General features: G+C 41.4%; 1 protein-coding gene across 1 annotated transcript in view; it reads right to left on the minus strand.

Annotated features, from left to right (window-relative positions):
• Positions 1-15,691, minus strand: part of LOC104961753 (neurexin-2-like) — a 66,298-nt gene that overhangs the window by 31,823 nt on the left and 18,784 nt on the right. The window contains exons 2-5 of the mRNA XM_010790091.1: positions 13,000-14,145; positions 11,335-11,355; positions 5,715-5,744; positions 5,461-5,472 (exon numbers count right to left, since the gene is read on the minus strand). Coding sequence (XP_010788393.1) covers positions 5,461-5,472; positions 5,715-5,744; positions 11,335-11,355; positions 13,000-13,699 — 763 coding nt within the window. The 5' untranslated portion in view covers positions 13,700-14,145. The remainder of the gene's footprint in view (positions 1-5,460; positions 5,473-5,714; positions 5,745-11,334; positions 11,356-12,999; positions 14,146-15,691) is intronic.

Consider the following 15,691-nt stretch of genomic DNA (forward strand, 5'->3'; position numbering starts at 1 on the left):
ATTGAACATTTCCAGCCTTATCCTTTATTCAACGGTGACATTTAAAGAAAAATGATTGACCCATGAACAATATAAAGGTGTCAGTCTTGACTAGACCTCTAATTCACCACGCGGTTCCAATAATTTCCATCGAGGCTGTAAAATATACAGAAAAACCATGATGGCTTCAACTATTTCCCTGACTGCTCAAATAAAAGCAGTTTACAGGTTTACCCGGAGCAGAAGGTAGATGTTTGTCATTTTTAATCGTTTCTTGTAAATGTGTTCTTGGTGTCAAAAACCATTACAGATTACACAAAACCAATTTGATAATACAAGTCATTCAGAAATAATTTGGGTTTTAGACAACGATTGCCAATATAGGCTGAATGATAACTAACTAAATTACCTTTTTAAATAAAAAAAAACATATTGTAAACAGATAGACAGAAAGACACACATGTACTCTATAAACTACAATATGAATTTGGGGAAAATGTTACTATTTTGAGCAAGTTTTAAATCTTGAGACTGTGAAGTCATGCAACCACTTGAGTGGAGACAGCAGCAAACTCTTAAAAGCTGAACTTGACACCACAGTGGCAAAGGTCATACAGCTCGTCTTAAAATGTTGTTTTGTGATTTCGCAGACTCGTCCTGTGGGATGTGTCTCAGTGTATCGTGAACTGAATGCTGAAACACACTGGTCAGGCAAATTCAAAATGAATGATTTGCTGCACCATGGATTTAGCATCACTTTTACACACTATCTGCAACTTTGAGTCACAAAAGATATTGCACATGTGTTAAACACGACTAACGGTACGTCCACACGGTTCCGTCGCGTTGAAGCTTGCCGGTGGGCGTGTCTGGCACGCAACCAACAACCAATCACATTAATCTCCCGCCCCGGACCCACAAGCATGCGGTTTGATTGGCTAGCGCTTGTACTGGCATATGATTTGATTGGCTGGCGCTTCCGTCGACGCTTGAAAAGTTGAACTTTTCTCAACGTTTGAAGCGAGCAACAGAGGCAAAGCGACGCGATGGAACCACAATGCAGTTCGGCAAAGCTTGACTTCACCCCATTCAAAGTGAATGGGAAGCGTCTCCGTTGAAGCTCACGACGGAACCGTGTGGACGTTATATAAAGGTTTTGTGCAGTTAGCCTTTATTTGCTGCAATTATCTATGGGGCTAACTGGCGTTGTGAAGAGTGCCACTTCTATCCATACCTCCAGAAAGAAGAGATGAAAAAAGAAGAAAGGGAAAAATATCAGCCAATTATTTGGAAAAGGAAGGAGGAAGAGAGAATAAATACATAAATATAAATCAAATGTGTTCTATAATTACCGTACTTTTATTCATTTATTTTCATGTATTTTCAATTTTGTTATTCATTTAACATTCAAGACACAACTGTCATTGAAGCCCACAGTTAGCTAAATAGCTTATTAGCTAACGCCAATGATATATTATTATTATGCACTCCAGTGACTGCCAACTCATCGAAGACGCAAACACTATCGCTAAAGGTGCCTTATTAGGCTCATTTTCAGGAGCATATTTGTATTTTGTGCCTCTACTGTGACAGGTTTCCATGCTTTACTGTCCAAAAGTGCTTCAAGTTTCTCATACTGCCCGTGTTGCAGCACCTCTTTTCCACCTCTGCATGTGAATACACCAACAGAGTATATCATATATTCTGACAAGCACTCCTAATTTATTACAAACTACACAATTCCAGGTAAAACACTTAACCATTGTTTTACATTGAACCACATGGGGTAAAGTTAACTTGTGTATGACACAACTCTTGAACTCTTGAATGGGCTGTTTAAAGCCAGCATAGACACCCTCCCTTTTGCTTGTTTGTGAGATAAAGATAAAGCTATTGGACAAGCTGTTTCAAACTAGACGGATAAGCTGTCCCTTAAGCCTATGTTTATTTGTACAGTAAATGTCGGCTTCTGAACTCCGGGACCAATTTAAGCCAACAGGATCAGTGGTCCCATTAGTCTCTATTGTTTGAGCAGTGTACTTACTCATCTACTGAGCAGACAGCAACTTGCTAAGCTATTGTTTTTGCGCCTAAGAGTGGAGTTTGTCATTTGACTGATGTCGTAGGGGAAAACCTAATTACAGGTGCACAGTCAGCGTAGCGAAAGTCAACTTTTGGTGCTCGAGAACAAATTATAATGGGACACCAGAAGTATTGCGGCCTACTTTAGCAAAGTGCTTACTGTACATGTGCAGTTAATAACACCTCAGGCAGAGCTACAATGAATCTAAGGTCTCCTACAGTCCATATAACTAGAGTAGTGCATCACATCCTGTGCAATCATCTTCCTGTAATTGCCAGCTTTCTACAATGAACACGTCACTAGCAGACGTGTGGAAGTGTGGGGGTGTTAGAAAAGGCAGCGAGCCATATCTCTGCTTTCCTGCTTACCTTAGAGGAGGCTCATTGTCTGCAGCAACAATGTTTACCAGCTTGTGAAAAAAGCAATACTCGCTGTGTTTGCTCTGACACCAGATAGACTTTGGCTGGAACTCAGAGGAAATGCCATCAGAGACCCTGGCTGCAGTCAGTACTAAGAGAAGCAGCCTCGACACTTTAGGGCATACTGCATCTGAGCGGGAGCAGAGCCATCAACCTGCTACCTTGGCTGCTTTAAGACATTTGGGCAAAAATATCTCTCCTTGCAAACGCATGCCTGTATAGACAGAAAAAGAAGGCTCAGCAGAATATGCTAACAACATCATGTGTATCTTCTCTACTCAATGCCAGATCTAACTGCTTTCTGCTAGCCCTCCTTCGCTCACTGGCTCCATCTCACTATACATCATCCAATCTCCTACTTACTGGCAACCCCCTCCCTAAATTCAGGAAATGAATATTGCTCAGTCCTCGGGGCGCTGCTCACGGCCAATCCAAGAAAATATGAAGGGAGCTACAACATCCTGGGTGCAACGTTAACATTGAAATAGCTAATAGAAGCCAGCGTTGCCCCCATGCCCCTGATCATAAAGGATCATCTTTAAAGGGACTGCCCTGAGCTACACATTAGCTGCTTACTGTCACAGTAAGATTCACATCAAACACTGTGGAGGAAGAGGGTCTTGCCATCAGGTGGGAAGAAATGATCTGCTACTTCTTCCCATTAGCCCACCTGTTCCACTCTCCGCCGCAATTACACCATGCTGCAGTGGCCGCACCACATGAAAATGTCAACATGTGGATTGCTCATTAATATGAAGCTTTGCACATGATTAATTTCAAAGTGGTCTAATAGCCCGGGGCGCAGATGGCAGTTGCAGACTTCATCTCCTGCTCAGGGGCGGAGGTGAAAGTTGACGGCTGTTTGCACCCAAACATAAGTCAGGCAGTGAGCATGGGGATAGAGGGGCAGCAGTTCACTATTGATCTGGAGGCAGGGGCGTGCATAAGCTCTCGAGGTGTTCATTGAGCTACACCTGTGCCTCAGTAAACCCACTATTTACTGTACATCTGTGTGTACACACTAGAAGAAGCGATCTGGGGCTGAACCACTTTCCCAAGTCTGCGAAAAGCTTTTAATTCCTTCTCAAAACTGGGCATCTGTGGCCAAATGAATTCAAATCAAATCAAACTACTCCCTTGAGTGTGCCCCAGTCTAAGGCTAGGACATTGTCGAAGTTAATAATACATGTCTGTCAAAGGATTAAATGGCTGAATACAAATTGAATGCTTCATGTATATCCCATGAAGTCAGATGCACTTCCCATTGTAACTAATCGTTGATGAGCTTCGCCTCGCAGGCTTATTTCTAAGAATCTTTGATTAACAATCAATTACCAACTTCTCCTTATTGATGCATGAAATGGAGCAATTACATGTTGGCTCTAATTTCATGACAGATCACACTGTGTTTGGCCTTTGGGACTCACTTTCTATATGAGTTACTACATATTGTACACAGCATTGTTACTCTACTGTAGCAGACATCATCATTGAGGCAGTACCAGCAGCATACAGTAAATCCAACTACATTCTTATCTCTGCATACTTGTCAGTTAAAGCAGTAGCTTAAATTGAAAATTATCTTTTGGCCTTGTAAAGACTGATTACTGCTTCTGTCCATGAACAACTTTGTCCCAAAGCGGGGAACCAAAGAATCCAGACATTAATCAATAATGTCACAGTCAAGTATAGCCTCAAGCTCCACCATCTATAGTGGGGTGAAAAACGGATGTAATCACACGGAAGTATTCTCTTAAGCCTTTTCATCTACTATAAAAGACGTCAATATTAGCGTTATCAGCTCAACGCCAGAACATCTATATGAGAACACCCAGGGTACGGCCTCACACTCTTCTCATCTTCACTTCATTTGTTCAATAGTGTGAGTGGGAACAATGTTATTCAAACATAAGAGCTATTTCCTCTTAAATCCGCAGGGTACTTATAATAGTATCTATGGATATTTGGTTCCGAAGAAGGAAATCAGAATCAAATGTATATTCCTTCGACGATCCTGTAAAAATGTCCCTAATAAAAGGAGCATTGAACGATAACCAAACAACGAAGCTTAGTCGTTTTTAGAGGGTTAATTTCTCAAAATTGTATCAAGGAGAAATGTCATATCTACATATAATTTAGCTGATGAGGAAAAGGCGAAATCAAGCAGTGTATTATACTCTCAGTGAGAGCCAAGCCTCTATGATTAGAGACAACACTGATTGCCATGGAGACAGGATGGTGACTTTTGTCTGAATCTCACAAAACGTGGCAGAAAACACAAAAAATAAACACAGCAGATTTCACGTAGATCTGTGCCACCCGTATCATTCATTCAAAATGACAACTTTCTCTAATGCTGAAATTGCTCCTAATGTTGCAATGAATACATGTCTTTCTTCCAATGTTTGTACTTACTTCTTAGAACCTTAATTCTACAACGATTATCAATGAATGTATTCTGTACTTGAGTTAAAAACCGTTAAGAGAGTTTGCAATTGATATATTTTATTTCTTCTTGAACCCAAATTGAACATCAGAGTAGTGTCTCTTGCAGGCTCTTAATATTTTACTGGCAGAAACCACCTACTGTGCTCAAACACTTTCTTCCATCAGTCATTTTAAATCGGTACTTTTGTAAATATGAAACACATTACCATAACTGCGATGTAGAAATCATTTGAAGGGAATGTTATTTGCAACCCACTGATCAATGATCATAAATTAAAGCACATTTGGAAATAAGTACTATATTTTAACTTGATGAAAATCCTAATTCTGCATACAACTATTTCTAGAAGGCCAAAAAATATATATCTTTTGAGTGTTTATTTAAACAGGAAGCGTCATTAGCCGCTCTCGTGCACATCTGAGACACCTTTTGCATGTAATACCCTTTTTTCTTTTAAACCTGTTTCTTTCCTTTGAAGGAAAACACCATGAAACCAAACCGAAGAGATGCTATGAGCATAGATGGATTACCTTGGCGAAAAACTGTAGAGGTCAAAGATGATGTTCCAGAAGCTCAGTCAGTGGTCAGGACAAGGGTTTGACGGACACAGATTGAGTGAGTAGTGAGTAAAACATGACAGGAAGCAAAAAACGAATAGGCAAGTATATGAAAAAAGAGGAGAGGAAATATTAGTGCAGCACAGTTAACTGAAATGATTTCAGGGGAAGGGGAATGTTGTGATCAGGTGGCTGGGAAGGAAAAGCAAAACCAATAGACCCCATACCTTGGCGGTTTAACATCATGTGCGCCAGACCTTGAGGGAAAGAACAGAAAAAGGATACGAAAACAGGAAGTTCATAAAGAGGTTTGGGAGAACAAAAGCATTGTCACAATGTTGGACTGCAGTTTGTGACAGACATCCTGGGGGCAGGTACGGATGTCAAAGTTCAAACTAAAATATAAAAGGGGAAATAAACTAAAAACAGACAAACATCTCAAAAGGGAGGAGAGGGAAGGCAAGGAGAGAAAAAAACATCTTGATCGGTGCAACCCTTACAGGTAGTTGCTCACACAGATGCTTTTTTCTAAATGGAACACATACTGTATGTTTACTTGATGCAGACAGTGTTCGAGATGTATCAGATAAATCCTACTTTTATAATGACGTTTAAATATTACACTTGGTAACACTACTTCTATGATCTCCAACAGGGCTCCATAGGCGTCTCATCTCTACGCGCTGACATGGCGGCCTGCCAATCCATTTGATCCTATTTAACATTCAAATGGCAGCGTTTTATAAAAGGGCAGATGTGACACCATTCCTTATCCAATAAATCTTCAGCCAACATCAGTGTTTCACACAGGATTTACCATCTAATGGGGCTCGCTAGGTTTAGGTGGTGGAACACTGATATAACAACCACCATGTAAGAGGTCAGCCGCTAACGATCTGCCACACTTTACAAGTTCACTCTGAAAAAATAGGGGGAAACAGGAGAATGGCGCTGCAAATTCAAAATGCATTAAAGCCTCACTGATTTTAAAGTATCGTAAAGCAACCAGCCGAGACAAGAAGCTGATTAAAATCGCAGATGAAATTGGCGTTATCAGTGGCATCATATATGTGGGTCAGCAGGTGCCCACTAGAAAGGTCGATCCTCTATTCACATGGCCGATTACCCAAAGAAGAAACACAAGAAGGCGACATAGACCTCTCGCAATATTAGTCATTACAAGAAGAAAGGCAAAGTTACGGGATGTAGTAAAAGGAGAACATGTATATGTACTTTCACCCAGGAGACCGGTGTCCCATGTGAAGCTAATGAGTCTTTGTGTTAGACATTAAACCTCACTTTCATTATAGAAACATGGATAGATGTTTTTCTGAATCTAACCAGGTCGTTTTGTTGACAAGTGTTTTTGTCTGCTTACAAAACATTACGTATCACTTTTGCAAAGCATTAGGTGCGGTTTGGGTTGTCTGACACATTAGACATATAGCCGTAACCGCTGATAACGCCCATTAAATCATCTGATAACATAATAAAAAAAGAGTAGTAAAATGGAGGAATTACTACTCTTACAAACTAACACAGACAGGGTACCACAAACCAAATGTAACATAGTACTTCCCTGGACTGTATTGCAATGCTCATTGCTCATACAGGGAAGAAAAAGAAAAGCTATATTAAATCTATGGACACAGCAAACTGCAATTACACCGCAGCCTATCAATCTCCGGATATTGCTGAGCCTTTGCAGGTGATGGTGTATAAAAGTCCATCTGGTCGCACTGCACACACTGCGGCGATCAAAGCCAAATTTGATTGAGGTTTTGTGTCCACCACCACCAGTCCCTCACTCAGTCTGCTAAGCACAGCCACGTACACACCTCTCAATACCTCAGCCAGCAATTATAAGCGTACCTTTACTATTGCCAAAAGAGGAGAAGGGGATAACACAATGCAACACTTCTGCTGAGTGCCGGGTACCTGAGTCCCCTGTGCCAGCCAACACTAACAGCTCTCTCCAGTGCATCAGCAACTCGCTCACAGTTCAAGTCCCAGTCAGTCATTAGGTAAAATCTTGCGTGGGGGCAGGTGGGGCTATACCTCTCTAGCATGCTCCACTGAGCAAGGCTGTCCATGCTGCCGCTCTTGGTGAGAAATGGACATGATTACCCCTGGGAGGGTCCTTGCCTGCCAACACGTAGGCTTTTGATACAGTGTGTCATTGAAAAGCCAGTGACTGAGCCTCTGCTTAGACAGGATTTAACCACAGCCCTGTCTACGCAGCAGACAACGAGCTGCTGTTGGCACCCCCCCACCGTGGCTCTGCATGCTACATGACGAGCCAACGTATGTTCAATCAAGGCATAATCAGCGATACCTTTCAGGTGATTCGTACACGACATACTAAGATGGTGTCTGTATTGTCTGCTCGGTGGAATTATGACATGGCAACCAGGGGCAAAAAGGGGAGCTTGATGATCATTAAAAGTGACAGACTCTCCCAGCAACACCCCATTCTGACACAGCAGGAGGAATCTGTCTATTTTCTATTCTTTATTCCATTTCTTTGTCCTTTTCAATGCAGGGATGTGGAGGGCTAGACTTCCTGTTCATCAACTAATAAGCAGCAGGCACGAAGCCACAGGCCATTGCTTAGTCATGCCCAGTCTATCTAATCATGACTCAGGTGATTTCTGCTATGATAACAGTCCGAGGGCGAGGAAAACTAACCCAGGCTTTTTGACTTAAAGGTGGGGTAGGTGAGTTTGAGAAACCGGCTCGAGATACACCTTTTTGTTATATTACATGGAATGCTCTTAACGTCCCGATAGCAATGAATATCTGAAGTGCTTTGACAACAAATCCATAAAAAAATTTGTTCGTGTGTGTTGTGTTGGAGGAGGGGCTCTGTAAGGAAGTGGTTGTGTAATTTCAAATTCTAGCGCACTCGAGCTGGTTTCTCCAAAATGACATACCCCACGTTTAAGGAGTCTGGTGCTGGTAACCAACAGGCCACGATGGGCAGCACATAAGAAGTGCCTCAGCTAGAAAAGTCTAACTCAACCATCGAGCTGTGAGTTGAAGAAAAGTGGATGGGGAGTGGTGCTCTCGATGCCCTTCGATATGGGCAGCCAACCATTGAATATGCTGATCCTACTTGGCTGAGCCCTCCATCTAAATCTCTGTGCGGCAATGCAGAGATAACCGGCTAGACCTGTAGAGCCCCGATGGAAGGGAAAGCCTGTGTGAAAATAAACCGCCATCCCTACCAGTAATCTAGCATTTTGTTATTTATAGATAAGAGGCAACCCTAAGAGTATAAGCAAGTTTAAGGGCAGACGGAAATGTATAACCCAGCGATGGAAGCTACATTTCTTTTAAATGTTATACCTTTCTTTGGACTTATTTAGCATTCAGCTGAGAACGTTTTTACTCCTTATATTAATATATTATGTTATTATTATTTACCGTGGTCTGGATTGATCACGACTCAAGTCAGATGTTTAATTTAAAGGAAACCTCGCATTATAAATTATTTATTGAATATATGTTTCCGCCTGATATGTTGTTGACATTTTAACCTCCTAGCCTTCTTCTGCCCTCTTCACTGGTTTATAGCACTTAAAAAGCTCAATGCATCTTGTTTTTGTAACTGCATGTAACATTATGAACGTTTGGAAATACTAAATTTCCTGTAATTTAATTAACTTGTATTAAACAAATATAGCAGAGAAAAAATAACAAACATGCAGATGTTGAAGGACCTCTCAGTCATTATTACGACGTTAATTAATGAGCATCTGAGAAGAAAGAGCCATTGCTCGAGGATTAGGATTTGCCAAATGTGTTTTTCTGTGAAAAGTACAGTATAACACAGCCAGTTGTAATGAGGGATTAGACCAAGGTCACTGCAGCTGAAAGATGCGAGCCCACCAGGAACAACTGTGTCCCGTTTAACGAGATTTCTATACCTTCTTTGTCGTGCCTGTAGTAGTGAGTCATCACTGTGTGCTTACACATTAAAATTTGAAGGCAAAGCTAAACAATGACAATGTGTTAGCACTTGACACGTGTGGAAGGTTTTTCTTACGTATTGGAAATATTTTTCTTTCCTCTGTATTTGAGGTGGCTGTCCTTATCTCTCTTTCACAGACCTGTTTTTTTTTTTTTTTGCACACAGAACATCAGAGGATGCTGCACTCTTTCGGCAATAGAGCATGCCCTGCCATGGCCTTTGTCCGCACAGATCAGCGGGAGCCCATGTGCTGCATACTGTAGATGAACAACTCCGAAGACTCACCTGCTGTTCCCAAGGTTTATCTGCCTCAAAGCAGTTCCTCAGATAAATAAAGATAATTCCTGGACCACTTAAAACCCACCGCCAAAACCAAATATAGCATATGGGTTACCACGTTTGCCACCCCTGGGGAGAGGAGCTAATGCATGGATTTGTTTACTCCCGTTGCTGCAAGGACATCAAAGACTTGCTGCGGGATAGCGCATGGAGTTGTATGAAGGCTAGAAAATAAGGCATCTGGTGATTTTGCTGTTGTCATTGTTGTTTTCGTGCATTGTGCATTGGGGATTGTCTCCATGGCAAGCTTTAATCCAATAAACATTGTGATGTGCTCTCTTTGCAGAATGTCATTTAATAACGCATGCCTTTTTCCTGTGAGCAGCCCCGCGCCATCTTTGGTCTTATTAAGAATGATTAATGCTTGTGTTTGGAAATAGTGCCGCGATGAAACCTATTAACTGTTACTGAAGCGTACAGCCATATACCCCAGTCACTAAGTCTTAGTTACGTGCTGCTTTAAAAACAGAATCTATACCAAAACATGTATCCTCTTAAAAAATAATAATATATCATCTGTTTAATCGTTTTGTTTGTTGAAATAGAAGCTATTCTACCCGAGTGACTTTTTACTTTACTGCACTTTGAGAACCCACAACGCATGAAGACAATAACATCTTTGCAGTTTTGTTCGATTTTGCTGTTGCACGCCAAATGCAGGATTTTGGAGAGCAGGTGTGCATGGGTTGGTGCATTTTGAGTCAGTCACAGTGATTTATAATGTGCAGTGGTTCAGTGCACACTGGCTGGTCTCCTGAGCCTGTTGGCTGCCCTTTCACCACAACCAGCAGTCCTTAATGGGGAGATGGATGCTTCCTTCTGATGCCGACTAAACAAATGTCCCTCCTCGCCTTCAATCTTCATCTCAGGTTCAGTATGTGCACCTCATTAAGCAACCCAAGTTTAACCATGTCCGGTAAAAATCTGCGAATAACGAGGGAAGTGTGTATTTTCCTCTTAAAAAAATGCACCAATGAAAATTCCTCATCATTGTGCAATTCATATTATAATTCGTCTCAGTTACCTGTCACATTTCGCCATCATGTTTAAGTTCAATCCACATATTGAACTTTAATCATAAAGGCATGATGATTTAGAGAAACCTAAGATTAAACAGCAGTTTGGAAGATATGCTCTTCAGAGAAAGGAAAAATACAGAGGCTATAAATAATAAAACAAAGCATGTCTGTACAGTCATTTTTTTTGCGATGCAGTATATGAATGCTCCCCCTATTGAACACCCACGTACTGAAGAGACCTCTCCAGTCACCTTGAGCAAATGTTTATATATACAATGAGCATTCAGCACATTAAGTGCTTTTCCCATTGTGACCTTGTGACCAGCGATAGTATATCTCCTTTCAGCTTAATTTGTTGGATGTCAGAACTGCAGTCCAAACCAACAATAACAACCTGATAATAAGCCAACACACTCTCACACACTGAGGCTGCGGGTAATAGCCTTTGCAAATAAGAGCATCATGAAAAACTAATTATGCTCATCATTATGCTCGTTATGAAATACATTGTCTTACCTTCTACTTCTTTCTGGACAGCTGCAGGAGAATCAAAACAACAGACATGTTTAATGATGTTTTGCTAAACCTTGCTGCTTCCATCCATGCCAAGACATGCATGAAGACAGACATGAGAATCAGCCAGAGCCTGAAAGTTTGGTCCTTTGTTCGACCATTAGAAAGTATAAGTGGTATTTGATCGGATATATAATCACATATAGTCACAGTCCAGAGGCAGATTGATGTCTTTCAACAGTCGGAAAGCTAATTCTTGTACTTAACCTACATACTTAATCGTAGGTTGTGATTAAATACTGTATTTGTGGTTAATATAATGATGTACTTAGTTGTAGAGTTAGTTAATAAGGTGCTCTAATACATGCAACAAAAAGGTTTGCAGTTTGCTTGTCTATTTTTATAAATCATGCAAGGACCCTCCTTTGCCTTTTGCACCTCCTGTGACCCCTGACCTTGTGGAAAAACACTGTAGAATAACCAAGATAAACGTGTATTATTATAAGAGGTTTTGGCCAAGAGGAAAACATCTTTGACAAATCACTAATTTCCATTTTTCTCATGTATATGCAAGTTCCAAAGATTATTTGTAAATGCTAATTTACTGTCCTCACCCATGTTGTGGCCTGTTGAATGGATCTCTATTGAAAACATGCAAACATTTCACACATTAGGAAGCTTTTATCGTGTTTTACTTGTCAATATAATTGCTGAGAGCCGGACTGGCACATCCAAGCAGCCTTTAAGTACTGCTGCGGTACACTTTGACCTGGATTGCTTTAAAGTGGGATTTATTGATTATTTTCCAGAGCCTAATGAGTGTTTTAGACCATACAGTATACTTAGAAGGTGATGTTAATAAGGGATTTAACCATTTGAAAGCTATGCTTATCATAAGGCCAAACGTTTTCAGTTGCAAAAGTACATGTTCAAACGAAGGTCAAATCATGAAGGGAAATCACAATGTGTTATGGATGTGCTTTTAAAAGAACATCCATAACATTCATCTGTTTGCAACTTATATATATATCAATATTCCAATTACTTGTAGACTATTCTACACTATCTCTATTATATTCTATTTTATTTTATTTACTTGCACTATCTGTTTTATTGTGTTACACAGGCCTGTGACCTAAGCTTTTCATTGTCATGACTACACTGTAGCTATGTACAAATGACAATAAAAGCCTTGAATTGAATAAAAAAAGGTGCAAAAGTTGACCAGAACACAAGATAATGTAATAAGGTGGTTAATATTCATAAAAAACCACACATTACATGTCTGTCCCCAGATCAAACAACACAAAATACTAATAAACTCACGGTACGTCCACGGTACGGCTCTCCCAGCTTGCACGCGGTTTGATTGGCTAGCGCTTGTACTGTCAGATTTGCATAAACGGGATTTGATTGGCTGACGCTTCCAGCTCAGCTTCAAAAGTTGAACATTGCTCAACTTTTGAATCCTGAAAATCCTGAAAATCCTGGAAATCTTCGCTTTGCTTCCCCACAATGCAGTTCGGCGAAAAGCGAGGCAAAGTGACGTCACCCCCATTCAAAGTCAATGGGCAGAGAAGCGTTGGAAGATTTTTTTAAAGCTGCTGTGTGGACGTACCGTCATGCTTGAAATATATTCTAATACAAAAAGAAGGATGTTCTTCTTACCTTCATGGCAGTACCTTCCCCTGGAGCTGGTGTTGATACAGTCACAGAGGACCTCTCCTTGGCTGACGGAGCACACACCTTTGTTGCATGGAGAGTGTATGGCACATATGTACTCCAAATCACTATGGACAGCTTGGCCATCCAGAAGTAACGGTAGCGCCTCCCCTAGTTTCAGATTGGCTATAAGGCCGTGGAATGGCGGCTCGTACTTAACCGTGCTGGACGTCAGCGCGGACAGACGTACATCGGGGGAGATCCCCCCCACGTACAGGTCGCTGACCACCACCATCTCTTTTCTCTTGGACTTCACCTCAGCCACTTTCTCCTCGTTGTCCACCACCAGCCGGGTCTCTCTGTGGTTACGGGAGAGGAGGACTCTGTGCCAGCGCAGGTCGTTGATTCTCGTCTCGGTGTGCAGGGAAGCCGGCTCGGCACAATGGATGGTGAAGCGCATGTGGACCCTCCCGTCTGCGATGAGAAGCTCCAGGAAGTCGCAGTTCCCGCCATCATCCAGATAGAGAACCAGGGCTTTGCTGATGTTGGTTTTGAGGATAAAGCTCAGCTCACCTGTCGCCTTGGCATCCCACTGGCCATAGCGGGTCCACTGCCCAGGAACACCCTCGTACTCCAAAGCTTTTGCTGTTAGCACCAACCCGGCTAACAACAGTAACCAGGAAGCCTCGTCTCTACACCTGCCCATTGTGGTTACTATCTACACCTACTGGCTCCCCTGTGGTCTATAATTCATACAAAATCCAACAGAGCTGTGAGAAGATAACGTTATCTAGTGTTTACACTTCTTAGCTAACCACCAAAAAAACTTAGCAGATACAGGACTGCAAATCCCACATGCAGTGAATGTGTTTCTTTAGCCTTGACTGTCTATATTGATTTTTGTTGCCATCTCTCCATGGGGGACACGTGACAGACTGAACAAATGAGGCACATCTGACAACACTTTGCATCTACTTTGGATCGGCAGAGAAAGAGAACCAACAACACAAGTGATCCACAAAACAGTGTGCTTCCTCGTCGTCGCCATCCAGTGTCTTGGCCTCCATCCAGCGCTGTTCCTGTCAGTTCTCCATGGGTTAGCTAAGCACACAGCTTAGGTACAGCCTCCATTCTGCTCAGCCTCCCAACATCCTAAGACATAAAAGAAGAATGTGTTATTCTACAGTCATTATAAAAGACATGGAAGTGAACTAGAAAATGTGACAAATAGTTAAAATGGTCAAGAGGGAAATATGGTAGGGGTTATTAGCAGTGGTTCTAATTTAGATTGCATTAAGATGGCAGCTACAGCCTATGGAGTCCAGAAACACGATGCCTAAGCCGAGAAACATCTAAATCCTGGCGCCCCACCTCATGTCTTAGCATCCACGCAAAAAAGGGAAACAGAGGGATTTCCAAAAGCTGGTGGAACACCTTCTGATTCGTAAGCACCCCCACATATGTTTTGGTTCAGTCCATGGTCTCACTAACTTCAGTGATGTTGAGCCCCTTGAGCCCTCTGCGCTTCCTGGGATCAAGCTAAGACATTACAGCTAAACAACACATGCAGGCCAGAGGCTGGGGGTGATAGAAAGGAAGAGGTCTGTGTTAGAAACAAACCAACACCACATTCAATACTTTATAACAAAAGATAGTGCGCCTCACAGACCTCAGGACACAAACAACATGGGAACCTCCCCTGGCTCATTGTTACCATTTATAAAGGCTAAAAACTACAGCCGGTGACCAACCGTGTGGTTTAACACAACCTATTCCAGGAGACATCATTTGTATTCAACGGATGATGGTGGCATTTATTTTTATCTTTTCACTATTAACAACAATTTCCCTAAAGAGAGCAGAGCCAATAATGAATTTGCTCTACAGACAAGTGCTGTCTCTGTAGCCAGAGACTATACAGCTCATGCCTCCGTGCCAAAGAACTCCACTGCTGTCCAAAACCCATTAAAAAAACATAAAAGAGCTATACCGTTGTGTGATCCAATTAAGTGATCAAAAACAAAATCAGCAGCTGTAATCTGTTACAACCAATTTGCACGAAAGAGTGGAACAACACTGTCGTTCTCAAGGATGCCTCGATACTATACTATAGGTCTGTCTCCTCTTCGTTAGGTCAAGTTTAAAGCTTTTTCATTCTGAATGATTTATTTCCAAGAAAGGTATGAGTGCTTTTCCTAGTTCTTTTTATATTTCTTTAATTTTATTTATTTATTAAAATGTATTTTTTTTTTTTTAAGTTTAATTATATATTTTTTTCAGGAAAAATGAAAACAGTAGCATGTCGAAATCCTAAATGTAGGGTATTCAAACCTGTGACTGTTTATACAAAGAGCAGATCTATGGGATACCAAATATCTATAAGTGCTTTTGGATGATTCTTTTTGGTGAAACGTCAACATTACATTATTACATGTCATTCGCTTTTATCCAAAGCGATTTACCGGTACATACATTCAGTACTGTGGAAAATCCCCACAGGAGCAATTTGGGGTGAAGTGTCTTGCCCAGGGACACAACGACATGCTGACTGCAGTGGGACTCTGATTCGAAGTCCAGCACACTATCCACTGAGCCAAATACATAGCGCGTTAGTCTATCCTCCCAACAACAAATTGTAAGTCAGTGTTAGTCGACTTCCAATTTACTTAGTTGTGAATAAAGCCAACCATATTCCAAG

The sequence above is a fragment of the Notothenia coriiceps genome, unplaced genomic scaffold, assembly GCF_000735185.1.
Source record: "Notothenia coriiceps isolate Sejong01 unplaced genomic scaffold, NC01 NC01_scaffold00033697, whole genome shotgun sequence".
NCBI lineage: Eukaryota > Metazoa > Chordata > Actinopteri > Perciformes > Nototheniidae > Notothenia > Notothenia coriiceps.